General features: G+C 32.8%; 1 protein-coding gene across 3 annotated transcripts in view; it reads right to left on the bottom strand.

The window, feature by feature from the left end:
- Window positions 1-808: 808 nt before the first annotated feature.
- The window catches only part of LOC134529560 (zinc finger protein 148-like), a 66,988-nt gene continuing 42,746 nt past the window's right edge, over window positions 809-25,050 (bottom strand). For 2 of the 3 annotated variants that reach the window (XM_063363779.1, XM_063363780.1), the window contains 3 exons: window positions 19,039-19,246; window positions 10,478-10,520; window positions 809-8,020 (listed from right to left, as the gene is read on the bottom strand). In XM_063363779.1, coding sequence (XP_063219849.1) covers window positions 6,138-8,020; window positions 10,478-10,520; window positions 19,039-19,246 — 2,134 coding nt within the window. In that variant the 3' untranslated portion in view covers window positions 809-6,137. Of the gene's footprint in view, window positions 8,021-10,477; window positions 10,521-19,038; window positions 19,247-23,346; window positions 23,516-25,050 lie in introns of all 3 variants that reach the window. The other variant, XM_063363781.1, reaches the window with a different exon arrangement.

Genomic DNA, 25,050 nt, shown 5'->3' with positions numbered 1-25,050 from the left:
GGCTGCTATTTATTGTCAGAACAATTATTGATAGCTGACAATAATGTTAGGGAATCAAACAATTTTTTTTGGTAGTTTCTTTCAGACATTTTTTTAACATTCTGCAGAGTTTCTTGGGAAAGTAAACAGAAATTTAGCTATAATCAATACTTCAGCATGAGAAAAAATTGTATACATTATTTATTCAACAACAACAAAACTAAATTTGTGTTTATTTCTCTTTACCCATTTCAATTGTTTTATACCAAATCTACACCACCCTGCTTCTCTGATCACATACTTGACTTAGAAGTAAACAGGAAGAAAACAAAGCAGGAATCAGTACAAGTGATCTTTGTGATTGTTTTACTCATTCTCTGGGAAGCTATGTTGCTGGTCTGCGATAACATTAAAAATTCAAATATAAGTGAGTGTGTGTGTGTGTGTGTGTGTATATATATATATATATATATATATATATATATATATATATATATATATATATATATATATATATATATATATATATATATATGACTCAGTAAATAATACTTACTACCTGTATATAAAGCAGACATAATTACATTACATCAGAAAAATCAATTTAATGTCATGGTAACTGGAATTGCTGTGTTCTTAATAGGACAAATATAAATTAATTTCTTGGTGATCATCTATAGCTCAGATTGCTTTACTTTATCAGCATGTGTTCAATTACTACAACTTGATATACAAATATATAATATCTATTTTTTCAAATAATCAATACAACAGGATTAAGTTAACATCAAAATACTAAAATACAAACCATGAAATTAAAAATAGTCAGTGAACATCTTACCATTTATTAGGAGTATCAGACAGACTAGCAACCATCATTAGAATGGCTTTAACAGACAAAATAATTAAATAGAAAACTCCAAAAACAATAACATTTATAGATACTGTTCACTAATTCCAACAATCTAATAACAAAATGCTTAAAAGTATATAGTATAAGTCTCATATTTAGGTCTATGTGAATATCAGTTTTACAGTTCAATTCCCAATACAAATATCAAAATATTCTCCAAAAAATCTAATAATCTCTTAAAACTTATTTTTATAAAGTTTTAAAACCATTTTTCAACAAATACTTATATATGGATTTGTACAAAGCAATAAATATTTCACATCAATAGTTAAAAATACTAAAACACAGTGTGGTCTTCATTTTTGGGATTTTTTTTGTAGCGGTTATGAATTTTTCACTGTTCACTCATTTTGTTTCTTCAACTTAAACAATTTCTAAATTATAGGTTATCCCACAGTCTGAACTTTAGCCATTCTGCTGTTCTTTTGCATAGGTTAAATTAAACTCTGGATAGTTACATCACGCTCATTAATATACTTCCACCTATGTACGTACTAATTTATATTGGACAACAGTGACTTTTAACCTTAGTGTTGATAGTTACATGAGGTGCTATGCAACAGATTCACTATATACTTAAAATATAATCAAATGTTCATTATTTTGAAGTTAAAGTATTTGAAGTAGAATAACATTCAAATACCAAATTATTAGCTTTTCTAGTTTAAATTTTAAATATTCACACAGGGCTACAAATAAAATGTTTTTAGAAATTCATGGTTGCAAACAATCAGTATACATATAGAAATCACACAACACTTTAAAACATCTAAACTTGTAGTAGTCTAATTCTAATTGAGCAAACTGACTAGTCATTATGATTTAACGCATTAATTGGCAATTTTTACCACTGTAAGCACCATAAAATAAAGCAATTTGTTATTACACAAATACTCTTAAGTTAGAGTATATTAAGGCTGCACCAACAGTTTTGGTGAAAAAAACAAACCACTTGTAAATTAAAATGGCAATCTCATTTATGGTTAGCTGCCAAGCTTGCCATGATGTGGAGAGTATCGTAGTGCTAGCGGTTGCAACCACCTATTCAGGGCATGGCCCACGAGGGACAGCAAACAAACATGTGCACCCATGAAAATTGTTACTAAACAAAAACAAAATCATAGCAAATTAACTAATCAAAATTACACCGACAAAATTAATGAATCAATTTGCTATAATTATTGTAGAAAATACAAACTTAGATCAGTATATCCTAACTACACTCTGAGCACTAGCTCCTTTATGAGGGGGGGGGGGGGGGGGAGGGAGGGGGGGGTGGCGGAACTTTAATACAGACTAATGCAGTAAAGCCTATAGCTCAGGAATATATTTTTTTACTAAATGTTTGTTAACAACAAAAAAGGATTTTCTGGCCAGTTGCCATGTTCTTTAAAATCATTAAAAAAAAAAACTTTTTGCAAGGGCTGTTTTCAAAACTGTGCTGTACCAGTACAACAACTACAAAGTTTTATGCTTGTTTAATTGGGTTTGAAAGACCTATGACCAAAACAAAACTTACATTTAAACTGCTTGCCAATATGCACCTTTCGAACTTGACCCTCGTGCAATGTCATACTGATATGTAAGCTTGTGGTGAAGCATGTTTGATTTAAAAAGAATTTTCTCAAAGTTACGTGTGCTAATGTCACAAAGAACTAACTTTAAGGAATTCCAAAAGATATAGTGTACCAAATTCCACAGACACATATAGCAATTACCATCTCAAAAATGTATATATGTAGCAAAAGATTTACCCATAAAAGGAGGTGGTTGATTAAAGCATTGTGCCAGACTTCAATTCATTAACTGAAATCATTAATTTTTTTGGAAAGACCATTCAGAAATAGCATGTTTAAAATTAGAACTTTCTACCTTAAACGAAAATATTTTATTTTATTTGATTTAGCATTTTGAGTTAAATTAATTCATTTAAGATGATATTTTAATCACTTTTCTCTTGTGAAGGATTTTTAACATGGCTCAATAAAATTGCAATGAACTTATTTTTTAGAACTTATCAATAATGTCTATAAATAATACTATGTTAAAACATTAATACTTTTTTCACTATTAACTAGTATAATAATAAATTGTTTTTGATTATTTTGGTGTCCATACTGAAGTGTCTATTATAGAAATTGCATTTACAAAATGCATTTTTGTGAATCATTGCAAGAAATAATCATTTAGTACTTAACTTCACGTTTTAGGCTTGACGCACAAGGTTTTCGGTGATAAACTTTTGATATGTTACTAAGAAACGTTTATACTGCCACTGTACAATAGTTCAGCTTTGTAATAATTTTCAATACAATAACCTTAAAATGTTGATATTACCACTGTAATAATTTCTATTTGAGTCAAATTTTCCAAATTAAAAAACCTCGTTTTCGTGGCAGCCAGTCACCCCAGCCCTTGCAGTTGTAGCACTCACAATATGTACACAACACTGCTACACTAGGAATGCTCTAGTGATGCAATCAATTATTCTAGCCTCTTGAAAAATATGTCACTTTAAAGCTTAAATATGCAACAACTTTTGTAAACGAGATTATTACACCTGATCCTTTATTTTTATGTGAATCATGTTTTCATGTCCTTGACCAAGATAAAAAAAAACTTATTTTAATTACTTAATCAATTTATATCTTACCTTTAATGTTAAAATTCAGAACTTTATTCAACATTAATGTGTATAGTAGCATTTCTAGATTATTTTGATAAAATTATGGAGAGTCTACCTTAAAAACTGCGTAAATCAGAAGCATTTTAATGGACTGCTTGCTGTACATCGCTGTCATTTAGGACTTAACTGCACGTTTTCGGTGATATGCACAAGGTTTACAGCGGTAAACCTTTTTGTATGTTGTTATGTTATTAAGTATAGTAGATCCAGCTTTGGATAAATTTTTTGGAGGTTGAAACCTTTATTTCTTGGGCTATAAACAGTAATTCTGTACAACACAGAGACTCAGAGATGAACCTAGTGATATGACTTAAAATATATTCTGGACACCACAACCATGACAGCACAGACCAACATAGTAAGCAACCTAAGACAAAACAGTTGCGACATTTCGAAAACTCAGATCTGTTCACGTCATCAGCCACAAACAGACTGATCAGATTAGAACAGATTGAACAGATTATATCATTGTTGGGTTCGTCTGTCTTTGTGTTTTCCAAAGTTGGTTTCTCTCTTTATTTACTATTTTTTTACAACTGGCTCATCGTTGTCAGCTCACAATGTTCGTCTGTGCAATGATATTTTTTCTGACTACTTCCTTCCACGGAATTCACTGTACTGTCTATGTATTTAACTTTTGACATCGGCTGATTTTGGTTTGTTTTCTGTGTGTTTGCGTATTCATTTTTTTTTGTCCTTTATTGAGGTGTGTCTATGACATACAGTGTAACCAGCAATGGCATGTGTCCTAAAAAAATTTTCAAATCAATTTTCCCCATTGCAAGAATCATTCAATGAATAGTTTTATTCTTGATTGTAAACATTACTTTTATATTGATGTTTATTGCAATTTAAGATTGTTTAACAATATAATGGAACAACAATCTTTAATGCAGTGCTTCTTGAAATTCGAAAAGCATTTACAATGCATGCCAATGTTTTATATTTAAATTTTGGTTCCATAATCACTTTTCGCCTCATATATAAAAAATTATCTTCAATACAAACAAAACTTAGGCAGCCATTATTCTGCATTAACTTGTTGTAGGTGATTGGCAAGACTCTTATCACATACTGAACCAATACTGTTGTAAATTTTAGCAATAAAAAAGAAGAAAATACATTACACTTACCTTTAAAAAACTTTCAGCCCCAGAAAATTCTAATATCTCGACTATTAACTATATTATGCCATGTGTGGAAGTAGTCATATCCTAGTTATATCAAACCAACAAGAGAGCATTTTGCCATCATGTGATAACAGCTGCTTAAATAGTTATTTTGAATTGAAAATTACTTTGTTCACATCTAATTTCATGCATTAAATAATGCATGTGTGCTTTCAAGATAAATCAAAAAAAGTGTTTTTATAAATTTAAACCCTTTTAAAATACTGGATGATCTGTTAAGTACACAGAAATATTTTTAATTAAACCAAGAATATTTGTAATTGATAGTTGTTTAAGCAAACAGTAATAGTTTAGGCTGAAATGAAATATTTTTGTTAATTTGTTAAATTACATGTAAAAATGTGTTACATACATCATGTTACGGTGTAAATAATCAGTACTAGGAAAAATTTTGACTGTGAATGTAAGTCTTATAAATTCATTTATGTTGAAGTTTTACTGCATGCAATCTACATTCAAATAAAAACAGTGCAAACAGTTGCAGTTTAAAAGTAAGTATAATTATAGTAACATTTCAGTTATGTAATTGAATGGTCATTGTGATTATTCATATAAACCTATAGTCTCATAAAAATTTAAAATGAATTTATATACATTCTTTCACATAAAAATCAGCAGAACTGTAACAGTGAAGTACCAGAAATTTAAATAATATTTTGTTATAAAAAATTTATGAGTGCTTGTTTTTTTCGAGCATTTTACATATATTTGTTTATTTTTCCTACAGAATACAACAAGAGACATTTAATTTCTAGTTGTAAATTGTGCTAAAAGTACTCGTAAATTTGATGGCAGTGTAACTATTGCTAATGATTCCTAATATTAAGATTTAAGTACACAAGTAACAATAAAAAAACACAGTTTTGAATGCTTTTGAAAAGGCCTTCATTATGAAATAGCTGCCATACCAGCATGAGAAATACTGAGCTCCAGCGCAGATTGGTAGCGCTGGGATTTCAGGATTGCGGAGGCCACAAGAGTGTGGGATTAGTTTGAATACATTGAGAACATTCTACCCTGCCGCTCCTGTCTGTACGCCTATTGAGGAGAGAGTGGTCATGGCACGTAAGGGAGGTAAAGGTGAGCCATTCCCATCCACAGGACGCAACCAGCTCCACACACCAAGCAGTTGCATTGTATTTTTGGCTTTCCACACTCCTCAAACCATGTCACCTTGAACCCTATGAAACACTTCTAATGCAGGAAAAATTGGTTAATTCATTGGCATAATATAAATGACCTTAGCAGCCACCATAAAGTGAGAATTTTACATTGCAATTTTTTGTACTAAAATTTTTTAAACTCTCTACAACCTAACAGTTAAGATGGTTTTAAAAATAAGGTTATATTTACAGGAGCAAATGTTAATTTAAATTTTGGCGCAACACTCAGAATCACATACACCATTGTAAACTGAGGCCTGAACTGCTAAAGCTCGCAAGGAATTGCCTGCAGCAGAGCAGCACCCATTTTTTATCACTTTTTGTAACTCACCTAAAGCTTTAAGGCAAACAACAACACAGCACGGCTCTGCCTTGCTCCCTCTTTTACCATCTCTTTCAGAAGAAACATTTGGCTTCCTCGTGCAATCACTAGAAGCATTCATGCTATTCGTACCATCATTCCTAACTGTAAACAAATTATTATTACGAGCTGAATCACTGTTGCAACATGATTCTTCGTTAAGACTAGAAATATTCAGCCCCATTTCAGCTTCACTATCAGTGTGGCAACAACTATTTTTTTCAGATGGTAACACTTGTACAAGCAAACAATTGGGTTCATGTTGGTCATTCTGGATGTATGACTCAATGTTTTTGTTTCTTTGCTCAGAATCACAACTACTTATCTCTGGCTCTGAGGACACCCTGGAGATATCAGGAGATACTAAGGGGTCTGGCAAAATGTCGAACACATTATTTTCTGGACTAGTTTCATAAAAAGAAATTGGTTGCTCTAAATGAGTCGTGTGTGATGGAAGTGATTCTGAATAGCTGTGATTACACATTTGACAGTCACCGTTTAGAGAATCACAATTACATGGATTGCATTTACAAATATCTGCATCTGCAGTGATTAGTTTTAGAATATCTCTACTAGATTCATTTACATACTTATTTGAAGACAAAGAGCTTAAGTTACTTACTTCAGATAAACATGAATTAAAATCACTGGATGGCACATCTATACTAATATCAGTATTTCCTAGTTTAGAAACTGACAAGGAGTCTTTCTGATTTAACACTAAGTTGTTAACAAACGAATTTACGTTTACAGAATCACTTAATGTTTCTTCAAATGAAGCACAATCCATGATATCTATCCACTGGGCTCTTTCATCCTCTTCATTATCCAAGCAAGAGTTTGTTGCTTGTACAGCATGCCCACTAAAACCAGGCGAATCTTGCATAGAAAAGGAAACTGCATTTTCTGACTCTAGCACCGTTTCTCTGCCATCTTGTATTTCTTCCGTACTTGGAGACGTTGCCAACATTGCATTCACCATATCTAGACCAGTAACAGTAGAGGAAACAATTGGTTCCGTATTTGCTAGTAAAAAACTGTCTGGTGAACCACTTACTTCAACGCTCTGATCATGACTAGCTACACACATTACATCTAACATTTCATTTGCATTGCTACCTGATGTTTTAAATATATCTGACTCTTCATTTACCCTGGTTTCGATAGTTATCTGATCATTATCTGCCAACAAACCTAACATTTCTGTAATTTTTTCTTTACTTTTTTCTAAATCTGTATAGCAAATACTGTTGCTATTATTTACATTAATATCAAGATTTTGGTTGTACATAGTTTTTGGCGAGTTGGCACCAACAAATAAATCAGAAATTTCATGGTCTTCAATATTAGAAAATTTACATAATGAAACAAACTGTATACACTTTAGATTAGTTAACATTTCATTTGATGTTCTAGTGGATAGTTCAGACTGAAACTTATTTTCGGTTGTTAAACTCTCCAATAGAGGACTATTGAGTTTAGAGCTTTCAATTTCTTTGGTAACATTGTTATTTGAAGAGAAACTCACAGAACCATTTATTGGTTCCGAGTGCAGAGATGAAGAGTCAAATATTTTCCCTGGTGAGACAATATTTACTTCTGGTGCTACTTCTACAGAACTAGTCTCATAGTCATTGCTTTCAATTCGGCCTTTTAACTCTTCAGCACTGGAACAGTCTTCAACAACTAATTCATTTAAATTATCTTCAGTAACTGAACTAAGAAACACTGGAACAAATTAGAAAACAAAAGTTGATTAATTTTGTGCAAGATATAATTGTGAGGATTTTGACACTAAAGTAACATATAACTTTTTTAAAAATAAATGCATGATATTATGAAGTAACCAGTAGCATTTTTTTAAACCTATAATTCTCCACAATTGTATATCCCACAAACATAAAAATATTTACTTTGACAGCTACTTAGTGATGCTTACATAAGATGGTAGAAAACTATCTAACCAAGAGAAATTTTAAGGTTAACATAGAACCTTCCCTCAACCTTTCAGCACTCCACCTGGAGCCATGCAATGTGAAATACTCTTGCCATTATTATTTGTGTTATTCGTTGATGTTATGGCTAATCCTGTGAAAAAATCTTAACTATTTTTATTTGCCGACCATATAAAAAGAAAAACTTTGTTGGTATGACTGCAAACTTGTACGTGACAAAAATGCTATTTCAGTTGATGTGAACTTGTTTCATAATATCAAATTATCATAAAACAGTATTCATTTTTTGACTAGGAAAGTAAATTATCATTAAAACATTAACAGTGATGCAATTAGGAGAACAGACCATGTAACAGATTTAGGTCAACTTCTAGATGCTAACCAACATTTACACCATCAACAGATAATTTAATTTCAACATCAACAAAACTGATTGCTTTAATTATTTAGTTGCATCAACACCTGATGCCATTTAAACTCTGTACTATTCTCTATTCCATTTCAGATTAGAATATGGGTCTTTTGTATGGAATTCTCTAACAAAGTTTGACACCCAAATACTACAAAATATTCAAACTAAAATCCTCAATTATATAGCCTTTAAAAACTTTCACTAGAACCTTACCATCATTAGAGTTAAGGAGAAGAATATTAGGTATATTATATGCTTATAAATTATATGTAGCATGGTGTTCAATGAGATCAACAGGATTAAAATTTTTTTTTCTCATCAGAAATTAACATTTACTCTGTCCAACCAAAAAAATAAATGACGAATCTTATACGATGATCAAACATTTTAACAATTTCATAACTTTGAAAACTTTTAATAGTAAAAATCTCAGTGTCAATGATCTGACATTTAACTTAAACATAATACCTGAATACATTATATTAATAAAATTATTTATAACTACCTAAAAGGTATTTTTTGCCCTATATCTAGGCTATAAGTATGTGTGTGTGTGTGTATGTCCTTATTTGTGTATGTGTATAAGTTATTCTGTAATGTTACAGTAGTTTGCGTTATTGTATAATACCCGCCCCTTTGGCTGGCACTCAAAATCATATATATATATATATATGATGAGAGAGTTACAATACTTTAATATAATCATTGCATATAACAAATATGTATCAAGTTCTTAGAAAAAAATACTGTAGTCTCTCATCTCTTGTTCAGTCTCCCCCTTTCTCAACCCCCCCCCCCCCCCCAAATTTTTTCTATATATATATATATATATATATATATATGTGTGGAAAAAATTGGGGGGGGGGGGGGGAGAACGGGGGAGACTAAACAAGAGATGAGAGACTACAGTATATATCTATGTATCTGTATGTGTATACACACACACACACAGGCAAGACCGCGACATGTGCTAGGTACCTAGCATGGCAGCCCCGCACGGCCACTGACGTCACGCACACAGAACTTTAGGGATTAGGGCGGCCCACCCTCCCCCACCCCCCCGGCACGCTTATATATTTAACATTTCAATAATCTTAATCTAACATAAATTTAATGTGTGTTATTGAGAAAATTCACTAGTTAAGAATTTGCAATGATAAAGTCTGTCTCATGCTTAGATTGCAATACAGAGTAAATGGAGACCACTATTGGCAGATTGATACTACCTGACTTGTAAACATTAAAAATCTTATTTTGTATACCATCAGTAACTATAAGCTTTAAATTATATTTTTAAATTTTACTATTGGTTGATTATTAAGACCATAAATTAGTGTCTATTGACAGTATTATTACAGTTTTAGTCATTCTGACAAAAAAATTATTTGTAGCAGTCGGTCACTATTTGTAACACAGCATTTCATAAAATCATGTGCTTATGGTCCAAAGAGCAAAAAATTTAATATTATTTATTATAAAAATTTTTTTGACAAAAACAGAAGAAACCAAAGTGGCATATTTCAATTACAACTTAGAAATATAAATGTAATATTATCAGATGATTCTCTTGATGAAAACAGGAAATTCCATTTCCAAAATTCTCATTCCAAATTTAACTTTAGAAAATACAATGTTTCAGACATATGAAAAAATATTTTATTATATTAAAAATTTGTGTCTAAAACTTTTGTGCTCTATGGTGTATATCTGGCAACAGAGCACATTGAAACCAGGACAGAGCTAATGGCAGAAAGTCTGAATTTCAAACTAAGGATGAAATCCACTATAAATAAGAACTTTAATTTTTAGAAATCTTACCTTGAATATTTTCATTTGGTACCATCATCGAATTTCCCACATCCTGCAATATAAAACATATATTAACTAACCAACTAGCAATACACCACATTTACAAACTTATAAATATTGGCTAGGACAATCATAAGTGGGAGCGAAATGGGTGATAAATATTGGAGAAGTCAAAGAATAGCTGATGGCCTTGTAAAAATCTCCGTCTGTGATTTTTTCCCAGGAAAAATTTGTTTACAATCAGCAGTGATAGGAATGATTCCTAGAAAATTAAATTTGTCCTTGCCAATACCATTTAAGCAATAACCTTGGATAGCACAACCACACTAAATTTTATTTTTATGGACACTTAAGTCTTCAGTCTTTAACATAATAAAAGTATAAAAAGTTTTAAATCTGTCATAAACATTGAAAATGACTTACTATTGGCGGCCACATTATAGCACTAGCAAGCTAAACCATCATTGTTCAAGCAATGACCACAGGAGTGATCTGACAAATTGCTCGCAGTAGAGTGATAATGTGCTGTAAAAATATTTTGCCTGTAAATCTTAAACTGAAGGCATGCTGTGGTAATATGTTTCTCGTAAATACATGATAGGTAGTGATTTATATTGTGAATAACAACATTGGTTATGAACATACACTGGTTATGAACTGAAAATATAAATGAATCAATGAATAAATTCATGTGTTTTTGTATACAAGTGCGGTATTTTAATTTTTTTTTTATGTTTTAAACCTTTGTAAACCTCGTTAATGTAATAGCAAAAAGATGTTAAACACTGAGATGTGTCTGTTAAAAATTATAAGAAACCTGTAGTTTGTCCACAACAAAAGCCTAAATTTGGAAAACACTATATGTAACTAGCTACATTTGTGCTGCTATCAAAATTTAAAATGTATAAACTAGCAGTGTGTGCTGCCGCTAAATAACTAATTACCAAAGCTGCTCATTGCTAAAGTTGGTTTTGCAAAATGTAAATTTGATTTTTTAAATGGTGTTGAGTTATAAACTTTAAGCTCCCTTTTTTAATGATTGAGACTAAAATTGCATTGAATTTATTGCTTTTACTTTTTAACTTGGTGTTTATTGTTTATAGAACTTTGCACAATTATCGTACAATATACCAATTATGTGTATAAATAGTCAAAACCAGTGCCCGTCCGAAAGTATAGTACCAAACTCATTCACAGAGCAAACAACTAGCTGCTCTGGTTAAACTACACATTAACAAGTATGCTGACATCAGCCAACTAATCATGTGGATGTCCTGGTATCCTCTCTTAAGGTATGCTTTCCTCAGGTTAATATTTGCAAGTAAACCAAATTTAGGTATCATCCCTATTAAGTTAATTTTATGCCAAAAATATTCAGGTTTTTCTGGCACCAATAAAATCCGAAAAAATGTTAGCACAGTATAAATTTAAGAAGTGTTACATAATAAATTTCTAGTTTGCTAATCAGAATGACAGGCAGTACAGTATAAAGCTGCACACATTCAATTGAACTCTTCTAAATCTACAAAATCATAAGAGTTTCAATCAGCAACCAATTAGCTGCATATAGTTTCTGCTTTTTGAATATTTGAGAGCAAAAAAAAAGTCAGAATATTAAGTGTGGAACTTGTAGCCCCTTTAAAATTCATTTAAAAAATAACAATTAAATAATATAAATTTAAAATTAGAAAAAGAAAACAGTAACTTTATTGCTAAGCTTCTCTAGTTTTAGTAAGAATTAATAATTGCCACATAGCATGAATGTGTGACAGTTTTTAGAGTAAACAAAAACTTTTTAATTTTTGTAGTATAAGTATGTAAATTTGTAGCTAACTAGTAGTAATTAGCATATATTCTACCAGATCATTACTTTGCAACTATTATGCACAAAACAGTACCTACATCAATATGCAAAAAACAAAGCTATAGTAAAAACTCATTAATAATGCAATTGTCACATTTGTGATGACACAATTTTTTACGCAAATTTAGGTGATATTTGGAGAAAATGTAAATTTTTCATAGTTAAAAAAAACTTTAAATACTGCCAAATTGACATTTTAAAATGAACTTAAATCAATTTAAATGATATAAGTGGGTCCAAACATTGCATGAAACAATGAAAAATGTTTGCATACATTATTTTTCTGAATATTGTTTTATTTTTATTTGTCCGCATCATTTGGTGTTTAAAAACATGGTACCATCACCAAAGATAATATGCTTCAATAGAAAACTATGTGAATGCAATCAGCCAGATGTTAAAAGCTACATAATAAATAGTTCAGTTGGTATTTTTACTTCACTATGTGGTATTTCGTTTGTGGCCAGCAACCATTTAACTAAGAAGTGCTTCTACATTATCTGTAGTTCTATGGAAACTTTATTCTGGTTTTATGTATCGCTTTCATGATGGTTGTTTACATGTTAAAGAATCTTTATATGTTTATAAATAGTAATTGCAATTTAAATACATACTGATATTGGCATACACAAAGGAAAGAAACCTCCACTATAATTGTGATGTACTGATTGCTGGTGTTAATTTAGTTTGTGATTACAACTCTGCCTTTAAAAGAAGTCATAACTCAGGATTAACAGTTAAAATATCATTAAATGAATTTGCTGGTTTCCTGAAATATGATGAATAGAGATTTTACTTGTACACCAAACCTCGAGTAACAAGATATATTTTTTTTTAATTTGGTATCTGGTTACTTCTCACATAGGTACATTTGCTTTCTACCAAATCATACCTCCAATAATCAACATTTTCCATTATTTAGCAAAACATACAGTTATGCCATTTTTTGTTGTGTTATAGTATATGTACGATATCATTTTTCCAAGTGGTGCATTACTATATACAGCCAGTAATAGTGATAAGCTTCAGTGCTGAATAAATTACAAGATTCTATTGGTATTTTGAAAAGAAAAATGTAAATATTCTGGTCAAACTTGATGTAATAAACAAAATAACTGTGTAAAATAATACCACTTTCAGATAAAATACACCACTTTAAACTAAAAATAACCGCAGTTTCTGCCATAAAACAAAAACCCAAATGCATGTCTTCACTCATTATTACAAGACAGCTTTAGATGAAACTGCCATTAATGAGTTTCATAGTGTTTACAGTCCCAATGAACAATATAAGGTTTTAAATGCTAAGCAGTTTATTTATTACCAAATACAGTTAATGTGAAATTCCAAATAGTTTTATTTCCGCATGGTACTATGGAAATATTTAATAGTTAACATGAATTTGATTACTGCAAAAACGAAAATAAAAATGTGTATGCTCAATCATCATAATGCATGTCAATAAAATCAACCAATACGCCAAATATCAATGATGTCGCAGCTCAAGATATGAGAATTGGAGATAAAAAAAACATTTTGCTCTTTCAGTTGTGTTGGTAACTTAAGGGGCCCCCATAGTCAGGGGTGTATCTATGTTAGGGAGGTCGGATGATAAGTGTGATGCTCTCTGGTACAGTAAACTCTCGATTATCCGGGCCTGGATTATCCGGTTTTCGGGTTATCCGTGCTTGATTTTTTTATGAAGTTGTAAAAAAAAAAGACCGGGTGTGGCTACGCCCGCACTTTTTTTTTTTTTTACTGCTGTGTCAGAAAGCCTTTTACCTGACCCTTCAGACCCTCGTTCCCCCGCCACCTTCACCCATCAATTTGTCACACTTTAAACCAAAAAGGAATGCAGTGACCCCGGCTCAACTCCCTCCCCCACCCCCCCCCCCTTTTAAATTTTCTTTTCACAGCGCCCCGCCACGCTAAAAAAAAAAGGTCCCTCTACCTCTTTTACTTTTCCACACTCCTTACGGCTGGAAGAGGCATTTTTCACGCAGTTATTAACATCAGTTCTCCCAGGAACATTTGTTTTTGTAATGATGTCTGGTAAAAGGAAACGTAAAGTGCTGACAATAGCAGAGAAGTTAAAAGTTGTGGACAGGTTAAAAAAAGGAGAAACTGCCGCGAAATTAGCACAGGAATATGAAATTGGAATCCAAACAGTGCGAGACATTAATAAAAGTGAAGAAAAACTTTTGCAGTTTGCTAGTAGATCAGACAGTGTGGCAGGGCCTTCTAAACATAAAAGCATGAAAACATCTACCCACACAGATGTTGACAATGCTTTGTATGTTTGGTTTAGGTCAAGGGTGGAGGGAGATGCTGAGTTGGGACTGCCGCCGCTCTCCCTCCCGAAGCAATAAAGGGGACAGGAGAAGGGTGGCGGCAACACAGTACCAGTATTGTTTACGGTCCAATAAGCTGGGACGCGGTATACAAAGCCTTTGTTTGTACTCATATAATTCTACTGAAGAGACCCTCTTTTGCCAGTAAATACACCATTTTTAAGTGGTGAAACGGATTATCCGGGGTTTTTTATGGGCATTCAATTATCCGGGCATCGGAAGGTCCCAATTAACACGGATAATCGAGAGTTTACTGTACTTCTATCACGGTGTTGCTTTTAACCGTTGTGCATAAAGCCACTATGAAATTTGAGTGGTAACCATAACATTAGATGGTGGAGAAATTAAAATAAAGGTGTAATGCAAGGCCCTTGGGTGCTTTCAAGAACCTGTATCGGGGGTTTCATTTCTAAAAATAAATCTGGAAACATGCATTTTAGCCATTTTGACTCTCCTAAAAATACAGTTTAAAAAATAAATACAGAAACAGAACTACCTATCCACCCTCAGCATGTTCTTAAATGCTTTTCGTAAACAGACACCACTTGGATATCTTGGGTGGTTTTACAATTGTGTGGTTTCTTCTGAAACTCTGCACACTGAATGTGTACCTGGTAGGTAAGGCCCTTAAAAAGTAAGAATGCCATTTTTTTTAATTTTTTTTAATGAAATGAACACAAGTTTGATTTACACTCATACTCTATAGGTTGTACATCGTGAAGCATTGTAACTTTACCCTCTATGACATAATGTCCATGAGAATGAGGCTAATTTTAATTTCAAACTACGTGTGCAACAGTTGTTTTATTAACATGATATTCTAAATGTTTGAATTAGAATTCAATAATGGTTACAAAGCATAAATGCAATGAACTCATGTTATTTAGTGAAGTGAACACAAAGGAAATGGTACAACCAAAAGTAAAATTACTAAACAATATTGTTACGAGATGGGTAGTCTGCCTTATTGTGTCCCCCCCCCCCCCCCCCCACCACTCATTTGTGCGTGGCCTTGGAATGTGAGGCGCATGTCATCTGACTGCTACCTGTCAACCCCTCTCCCTTTCCTTGTCAGGCGTTGCAATGTCTGAATGCTTCTTTGGTTCCCGGACTTTTAACACTTTACGAGATAAAGTCTAAATTATAGTATAGTAAATAAAGAGATATTAATTTAATTGGGTTACCTTTATAAATCCTGTTTCCCCCTGTTCATAATAATATATTCAGCTGTCGTCATTCGACAATATTAGAAAATCATAAAGTTTAAGCTGCTAATTTTTTTTTTGTAATTTTTGTAATAGTAAGTTTAATGCAAACCTCATTATAACAAAGTGCCTGAATTATGGTCCCTTCAAGTTTGTATGTAAGAGGTTTGACTGTATATGTTCCATTCTATTTTAACTTCTCTGAAGAAACAGTCCTGTTGGAAGGTGAGAGAGTACAGGAACTGTGTTTGTTCCTGTCTGTACTTTGTCTGTATAGCATGATCTCACCTGGGTGCCACTCAAATATTAGCAAATACTGAATACAAATAAGCAACAAATAAATTATCAGCAAATGTATGAACTTTGAAGAGTTATTAATTTGTTATGCAATCACTAGTATCATCAATTGAGATGGTCTACGTAAAATGGTCACATTTGTCTATATGCCCATTTAACACAGAATGCATAATCTTTTTCGCCATGATTTAAAGCACATTTCCATTGACATTTCCATTCAAATATCTCAAAAATTAAGGTTGGTACTCCTGTTTGAAATCAAATGTGTAACTATTTCACAATGCATTGTTCTGTGGTTTATTTACAAACTATTAGAGTTGCTTTTCCTCTATGATTCGCGTTGCCTTTGTTGTGAGTGTAAGCTGCTATTACTTATGAAAATTGCAAATATTTCTGTTATTTTATTCCTTGAAGTGAATAGTGATGAGAGAAATGTTATTGAAGATAGTATGGCTACACCTTGGAGAAAAAGAAAGACTGTTTATTAACAGAAGTACATATAGCATAAGAATGTGAAAATGAAACATGTTCTTCTAGGAAAAGGTTATATCTCTTCTTCAGGAAAAGAAGTGAGTTCAAAAATTTTTTTACATTGGTTCCTGAGCACTGTTATGAAAACTGTTATGAGAAGATAGAAGATAACTTTTGAAGCACATGTAGATATATTAGATTTATTTTATATTGATCAAAAAAAAATCTTCAAAATTGTTTCTTGGGAAAACATATGTAACTTGCATTAGAATCTAAGAGAAAAATGTGAGAATTGGGGGGGGGGGGGGGGGGAAGAGACCATACTTAGGTATATACAGTAATAACATTGTTGAGAGCAATTATAGGACAAAGGTTTGTTGTAAATTTATTGTAAGCTTGTTTCAAGTCTTTCTAAAATGTATTCTAATAATTAAAAAAAAATTACTGAATGAATCATTCCAAGAGAAATATATCTGATGAAGTGATAGAAATGATGGGTGAACATCTTAGTTCAACACACCATGACAAGAGCAAGAGCCACTACTGTAGAGAAAAAAGTAATATACTGTATTCTGACAATAAAATGCTTACTATAAAATACATATACAACATGTTTAAAGATTACTACAAAGAAAAATCTGACAAACCTTTGTGAAAGACATATTTTCCCTATAGTGCATGTAAACCAAAGACTGATGTTTGTGATTTTTTGTGAAGAATGCAAGATGAAACTGGAAAAAATAATCAAATGATCTGTGCCCCCATGTTATGATTTTCACAAAAGGAAATTTTGACAACGAAGAAAGTTGCATAACAGCTACATAGATAAATGCAAAGAAGATCCAACACTTCTAATAATAGAAATTGATTATGCTCAAATATGTCCAATTCCAAAGTTGAATGTAAACACTCCATTTTATAAATGAACATTTTGACTGTACTGCTTTAACATTCATATTTTTAATGATAATTCTAGCTATTGTTACTGTTTTAGCAAGTGTGATAGGAAGAAAAAAATTGGACCCTGTAGTTTCTGTATGATTGCCTGAAGAAACAGTTTGATAAATTTCTTCCTGTGTCCACAATAGTTTTCGTATCAGATGCAGCTGGAGGGCAAAACATAAACATTACAATGATCAAAATTTGTCCATGGTTTACCAAATTACAATGTATCTTGCAACTCTTCGCTGTAAGAGGACACAGCTTTTCAAAGTGTGACAGAATTTTAGGATTGATCAGGAAAAAAAAAGAACAAAAGAGAGGTGATTGGGAGTGCGAAGCCTTATCTTGAGGCAACGAAAACATGCCGGATGAATCCATCACCATTTGAGGTTATAATGGGCAAAGGAATGCTGAAGGAATGGGGCAAATGTGTCAGTTTTTTTATACCAAGCCTACATAAAAACATAAAATATCCTTCACTATCATGAAATATAAGATCATAAAACATTAATTTAGAGTTATGGTACCACCATTCTATGCTCTCGGACATACAGGGAAACCTTGTGTTCGGTATTGAGATAACTGATATACAAGGCTTAGACAATGTTATTGTCGAGCAGTCTCCACAGCCTGAGGTAAAAAAAAGAAGAGATGTAAGAAGTTTGTTTAGTTTCTTAAGTGAGGAAGACAAAGACTTTATTGTTAAAATGAAAAAAGCTGTGATGTCTGAATCTGTGCAAGACTTCACGAATATATTTTTTGAGCAGTGTCTCTGGCCAGAGGTCAATAAAAGAAACTAAGCAGATGTGAGATAATATATTTTGTTTTCATTTATAATAGAGGAAGACAAACACTTTGTTAGTGCATTAAATTAAAGGTAAAAATTCCAAAAACTGCAAGTTTTACTTTTACTTTTCTTTACATGTTTGTCCAAAAACTAAAAAGAAAAAAAGAAAATACATTATACAATTTCAACATAAGTAAACCCTTGTTAAAAAAATCAAATTAATAGTAATTAACTTTAGATGAGATAATGAAATTAACTTTGTTGCATTTCAATAACAGAGCAATAATTATTTTTAATTTCTTGCAATATGAATTCATGCATTTATTTGGTTACCATATCACATGAGCTCTTTTTACGTAGACCGCCACAATTACATGTTCCAAGTTGTACAAAAGTATTGTCAAAAAACATCTGTGTAGCACCGTTATGCATATCATGATCACAAATAAGTAATACACACTGGTAACATGCACAGGACTACAAACACTATATTTGAATTACAAAAGCAGGTGGACATCTTGCTTCAACAAACATCACTTAAAAACATAAATAAAGCAAAGGAAATGTAATAATTTAACTTAAATATATATTATTCATGTAAACATTAAATTTAAACATATCTTCAATAGTTTAAACATCACAGGATAACTTACTGCTTGGTCATCCTTATTTTTACTGCTAAGTTGTGAGTCACTTTTTTCATGCATTTTGATGTGAGACTTTAAGCTATGAGGAGTGGAAAAAACACGGCCACACTCTATATGGGAACAAGAATATGGGCGCTCCCCTGTATGAGTGCGAAGATGGTTCTTTAAATGGTGAGAAGCGATAAAGGCTTTTCCGCATCCATCTTCTTTACACCTGGAAACAAAATTACAAATGATTGTTTTCTTAAATTTTGATAAAGACATACTAATTTTAAATCATTTGCTGTAATAACTCATATTTACGAGATGCAATCAGAATATTCCCAAAAGATATATCAATGAAAATGTTACGGATTAGCTTACTCGATTTTGATTGCCATTACCTTTTCAAGGAAGTCGCCTTTGGAAAGCACACAACAATATAACACGTTTTTTCATGACTCAAAACCACAATGAAATGTTTTTCTCTGGATGCAGTCAAATACGCACTATAATATAATTGCCTTTGGATCAGACGCTAATGTTGTCAAGTTCTTTGAATGATTATTGAAATGGATGGGGAAGATTGACTTAAATTTTTTTGTGGATTTACTCCACTGCTGGTTACACTGTATGTCAAATATAAACATTAGTAATGGTCAAAAAAGATGAATATGCAAACACACACAAACCAGCTAAAATAATCTGATGTCAAAATTGAAATGCATTGACTGTACACAGAATTCTATGGAAGGAATTAGACAAAATTATGTCACAGCACAAATAAACACAGTGGGCTGATAACAATGAGACAGTTGCAATAAACACAGTAAATAAAGAGAAAAAACAACCTTGGACAACACAGCGACAAACAGACGAAACCAACGATGATGCTAGACAGATAAACTTGGCAGAACAACAACACACAAGACACATATGCTACCCAGCGATGTGACTAAACAAATATTCTGGACACCAAAATAACGACAGCACAGATGAACATAGTAGGCTACCAAAGAAAAAAGAGTTGCGACGTTTCAGGAACTGAGATCTGTTCCCGTCATCAGGGATAAACAGACTGATAAGAGGACACTGGAAACAGTTGGTTTATACGAGGGTTATTTTTTTTTCAACCTCCGATCGGCTGTAATAAAAAAACGGGAATGAATTGGGAAATTATTTTAAAGTCAAAAGAAACGTACATCTTTACTCTATTTTTCCACATAATCACCGTGCAGATTGAGGCATTTGTCGTACCGATGCACCAGCTTTCCAATACCCTCTGCATAAAATGATGCCTCCTGCCTATTCAGCCACGTTTTAACAGTGCTCTGCAGTTCATCATTGGTGTTGAAGCATCGTCCTCCAAGCCACTTTTTCAACGTGGGGAAAAGGTGATAGTCACTCGGTGCCAGTTTATCGTTGCAGCCATGTTGACATTCCCATAACCAAGCTTCAACTGAGATGTGAGTTGGCCGCTCCACATGGTTGGTGGAAGGGGGTAAACACTACGAGACGTGTCGATTCGTGTACGAGCGATTAGGGTATCGATTAATGGGTATGCTATGGAGAAATGAAACTGTAATCACACTGCAGGGCACTGTTAAAACGTGGATGAATAGGCAGGAGGCATCATTTTATGCAGAGGGTATTGGAAAGCTGGTGCATCGGTACGACAAATGCCTCAATCTGCACGGTGATTATGTGGAAAAATAGAGTAAAGATGTACGTTTCTTTTGACTTTAAAATAATTTCCCAATTCATTCCCGTTTTTTTATTACAGCCGATCGGAGGTTGAAAAAAAAATAACCCTCGTATATCTTCGACCCCCTCTACAACACTTATTGATTGGTTTCTGGGAAATAACTGTGAATCTGAGTTTCATAATAAGTTTGTATCCTAGAGATGAAACCTGGGTCTTTGTTAGCCTCCTCATGAAGCTCGAGGCACATGATCACATACTTGCTTTTGTTTCCTTTGCAAGACTGGAGAAACAAACCAGGCAGAAACAATGTGACAAAACCTCCAGGCAAAATCCATAACTGATAAGTGCCATGAGTCACCAGGATCGCTAATGTGTTATGCTCACATGGCTTCTATCCAAACACAACGGTATGATTCAAACTCATCAGCACTGTCAGAACTAAATTGTTTGGATGTCCCATCGTCTTAAGCCTCTGTGCAAAAGTTGTATGTAACCATGCCACAATGTCATAGTGTGACCTAGTTTGAGGGAGGATCTTTGAATCATTTAACATTCAGCAATGATGGTCATTCGAGTAAGAAGGCAGAGTTTTCATATCACAAATTTTAAATAGCAAACTTTTTTTTCTAAACAGATGGCATTCACTGAGTTTAACCCTGTATACTCGACAGTATGGGAAAACTGTATCACTACTTAACGATGGCAAACTCACAATAACATTGAAAATTAAAAATTACACTGGATGTATTAAGTGCTTTAGATAACTGCTACTGTGCCCCAACGTGAGAATGGTACTATTACTCTGATGATACATATTCTACTGCACATGCAATTCAATGTCTTCAAACAGCCTAAATCAAACTATTTAAAGAAATACAGCGTGTAGAGTAGTAATCTAATATTATAGTAATGAATGGTATCAATACATATGTTACAAACTGCATGACTACTTTACTTGACTTTTAAGTAATTTTCTTCAAAATATAAGGGAAAATGTTGATTTTTCAATAACTGTGTTTGACTTAAAACTTCTTTATAGAATATTGTCTGTACCCATAAAAATACTGAATATTAGTAAATGCACATTTGTTCTAACATTGAGAATATCACTAATGTATGTATAATTTCCTTACACATTAGAGGTACATGTTATATTCACCAATAAAAAAAGCTTCATTATTTCATTTCTAATGAAGAAAAAAACAGATATTACATTCATATTAAGCTAGAAAAAGGCTTTTTTAATACACCAGACTGAGGCTAATCTGAAGTTAAAAATGTCAAGAACCTTACAGAAAAGTACTATACTTAATTTTTTTGTTATTTATGCAAAGATTCTTACGTACAGCTTTCTATGCTATGGAGATATGAATATGTTATGATAAAACATAACTTAATCCCTTTACACAACCCTTAAACAAAAATAATAACGGAAAACTTAAAAAATATAATTTGTAACTCTGTGTGCTTAATGTTCATTCTAAATCTGGAGTCGCAATGCCCACACACACTTAAGATGCTTGATTAAAATGTATTTATTCTATTTTTTTTTGTCAAATATTGTGTAAGTGATGGTTTCTAAACTCATACTTATTTCAATTACCGTGTTTTATCGCACAATGGTCGCACGCGCGTAATCGTCGCAACCATATTTTAGGCTGTCAAAATTGGGATAAAAAAACTTCTCGCGTAAACGTTGCATTATGTTTTTGGTCCCGCTAGTAGATGCCGAGCACTTGTGTAGGTATCTTTTTCGTATAAAACGATGTATTTTAAAGTAGAAATCTAATATTTATTCGGTCATTACCACTTACTTAATAAATTAACAGAAAAATACGAAGTTGTTTGACGTGTAAATTTTCTTATAAGGACGTTTTTAAACGTTATTTCCTTTATCTGATCGTCTGCGTCACCGCGGTTTAGGTATAATCTAAAATTTAATTTCGGTCATTACCACTAATTTATTTTATTAACGGAAATAAGAAGTTGTTTGACGTGTAAATTTTCTTATAAAGACGTTTTTAAACATTATTTCCTTAATCTTGAGTTGCCGCGGCGTACCGCTTAAAAAAATGTAGCCAGCGCATCATTCATGTTTGGTTATGTTGCTTCCGGTATAGAGTGCGCGCACGTAGCCGAATATCGATATCTCTCCGAGTGCATACAACGCGCGCTCTCTGTCAGGTGCCGAGTTAACTACATTTGATAGTCCGCATTCTTTCGTGTCAAGTGTGTACTACGACACGTTAGTTCACGTCCGATTCAAGTGGCTTGCGTTCGCGTTAGAGTTTTGGTTTTTCTATTTAAAGTTGAAGAAAGGTTTTTGTTTAGGGAATTATTAATATAGATTGTTTGGCGTGCTCTTGTATACTCGACCTTTTTTTAAATAAACGTACTTTCCATGAACAGGTTTTGTTTTTATGAATAACTTTACCTAACAAAAAAACCATAACCAGTAAAAGGGAAAGAAAAAGAAAAACAGTAGAAGCAAGCTCAGAATCATCTGAAAGTGTTATTTCAGAGAAGGCTATAATGCAGATTTTTGACATAATATAAGAGAAAATAAAGAATTTAATTGCCCAACTCTAATCAACCACCACTATTTACTGATGTACTTGATGCTTTCTTACCTTCTGAACAAAAGTGTGAAGTCACATCTTCTTGAGTAAACGCTGTAGATACCTACTTCGCTATTGTTCAGATTTTCATATTACAGCAAAATATTTTTTATTACACAACCTGTAAGGCGGTTTTTGTATCACTAGTCTAATTCCAACTCAAGAATCTTCAAAGATAATCCTGTAACATTCCTTTCTGTAAGAGATATTTCTGCGTTCTCAGAGTCATTGTTATTACTACTATTAACCACCACATAACCACATATATGACCATCACCAGATATCAACAACTCATTTACTTGACCATAATAACTAGAGGTACCAAAAGGTGATATTTTTGAACAATATGGATATGTTTAAGTAAAAGAGAAATAAGCAGAAGAAAGTAGGATAATCAACTTTCAAAGAAACATAACAATTGAGTGAGAGCAAAAGATAGATTGTCTGATTGATCAAAAAAAAAGGGGGGCAGCAGACAAGAAAGTATGCCAATCATTTCCCTCGCTTCCAACAAAACTGTTGATTACATTGAAACTCAAGTACAAAGTCAAATGAACGCAAATGAGCATAATTTTGGATGATTTCATGACTAGGGCAGGGGAGGAAGAGAAAATGAGAAAACGGAAAGAGAAAACTCATAAAATGAACAAGAACCCTTAGAAAATACGAATTAGATCTTAGAAGACATCATAATAGTGAATAAGAACAAGAATAACTACTTGAACAGGAATTTAAAACTAGAAGAAAAAGAGGTGTAAATGGTAAAAAAAATTAATTATTTAGGAAGTAGGACCACTTCCAAAGGCAAGATACAAAAGAAATGGGTCAAGAAGCCTTAACAGTGACCAGTGCTAACACAGGGTGAACGACAAACCTGGTGATGGAACACAGGAATGGAAGACAGGACAATGGGAACAAATGAACAGGAATCATGGACCAGCATGTTGCAGCTACCAGACACGAGATGCCTGTGCGGAATATGCATGCCACCAGGAGAAACAGAGTAAAGGTGTGGAGATATTAGGGACACAGGACACACAAAAGGTTGAGTAATTGAAAAAAAAGAGAAGGAAAATTGGTTTGGGCAGGTGATGTGAATGAAGAAAATAGAATGCCTAAGAAACTTGAGAAAGGAAATTAAATAAAGAAGATCTATGGGAAGGGCAGACATTAAATGGAAGGACTAGCAGAAGTAGGACAAATATACTAAAATAGCTGACTTGAGGTTAGCATGAAGAGTAGATGTAAATGGAGCAACATGAATGGAGGAAAATGAGCCAGGTGACTTAACAAAGCTGAAAAATTGAAAATGACTGACTAAAGAAGATGGACACTGCTCATGATGGAAAAAATAAATAAAGGCATGGAAATTTTGTGGGTTCTCTGCCCTGTATGTAAGACTTCATAGTAATGATTTTCTCAGGCCTAGTCATTTGTTCATTGTCTGCCATTCTGACTAGGAGCCACTTTAATTTTCACCAAGTTAAATTTCATTTGACTATTTACATGCTATACGCTTATCAAGTTGTGAGCAGTCAGATAAACTGTGGCCCAATCGTATTATGTCCAAAAATGTTTTAAATTAAGTGTATATCATTAAATGATTCCAAACAATTTCCAGACCTCTACAAATAACTGTAAATACAGGTATTTAAATAATAAAAAAAAAACTAGGTTACAAAAATAACTTGCATATTAAATGAATACAGTACACCA

This window comes from Bacillus rossius, chromosome 2 (genome assembly GCF_032445375.1).
Source record: "Bacillus rossius redtenbacheri isolate Brsri chromosome 2, Brsri_v3, whole genome shotgun sequence".
NCBI classification, from domain to species: Eukaryota; Metazoa; Arthropoda; class Insecta; order Phasmatodea; family Bacillidae; genus Bacillus; species Bacillus rossius.
Note: the sequence above shows the minus strand (reverse complement) of the source record. Positions and strands in the feature narration are given on the sequence as shown.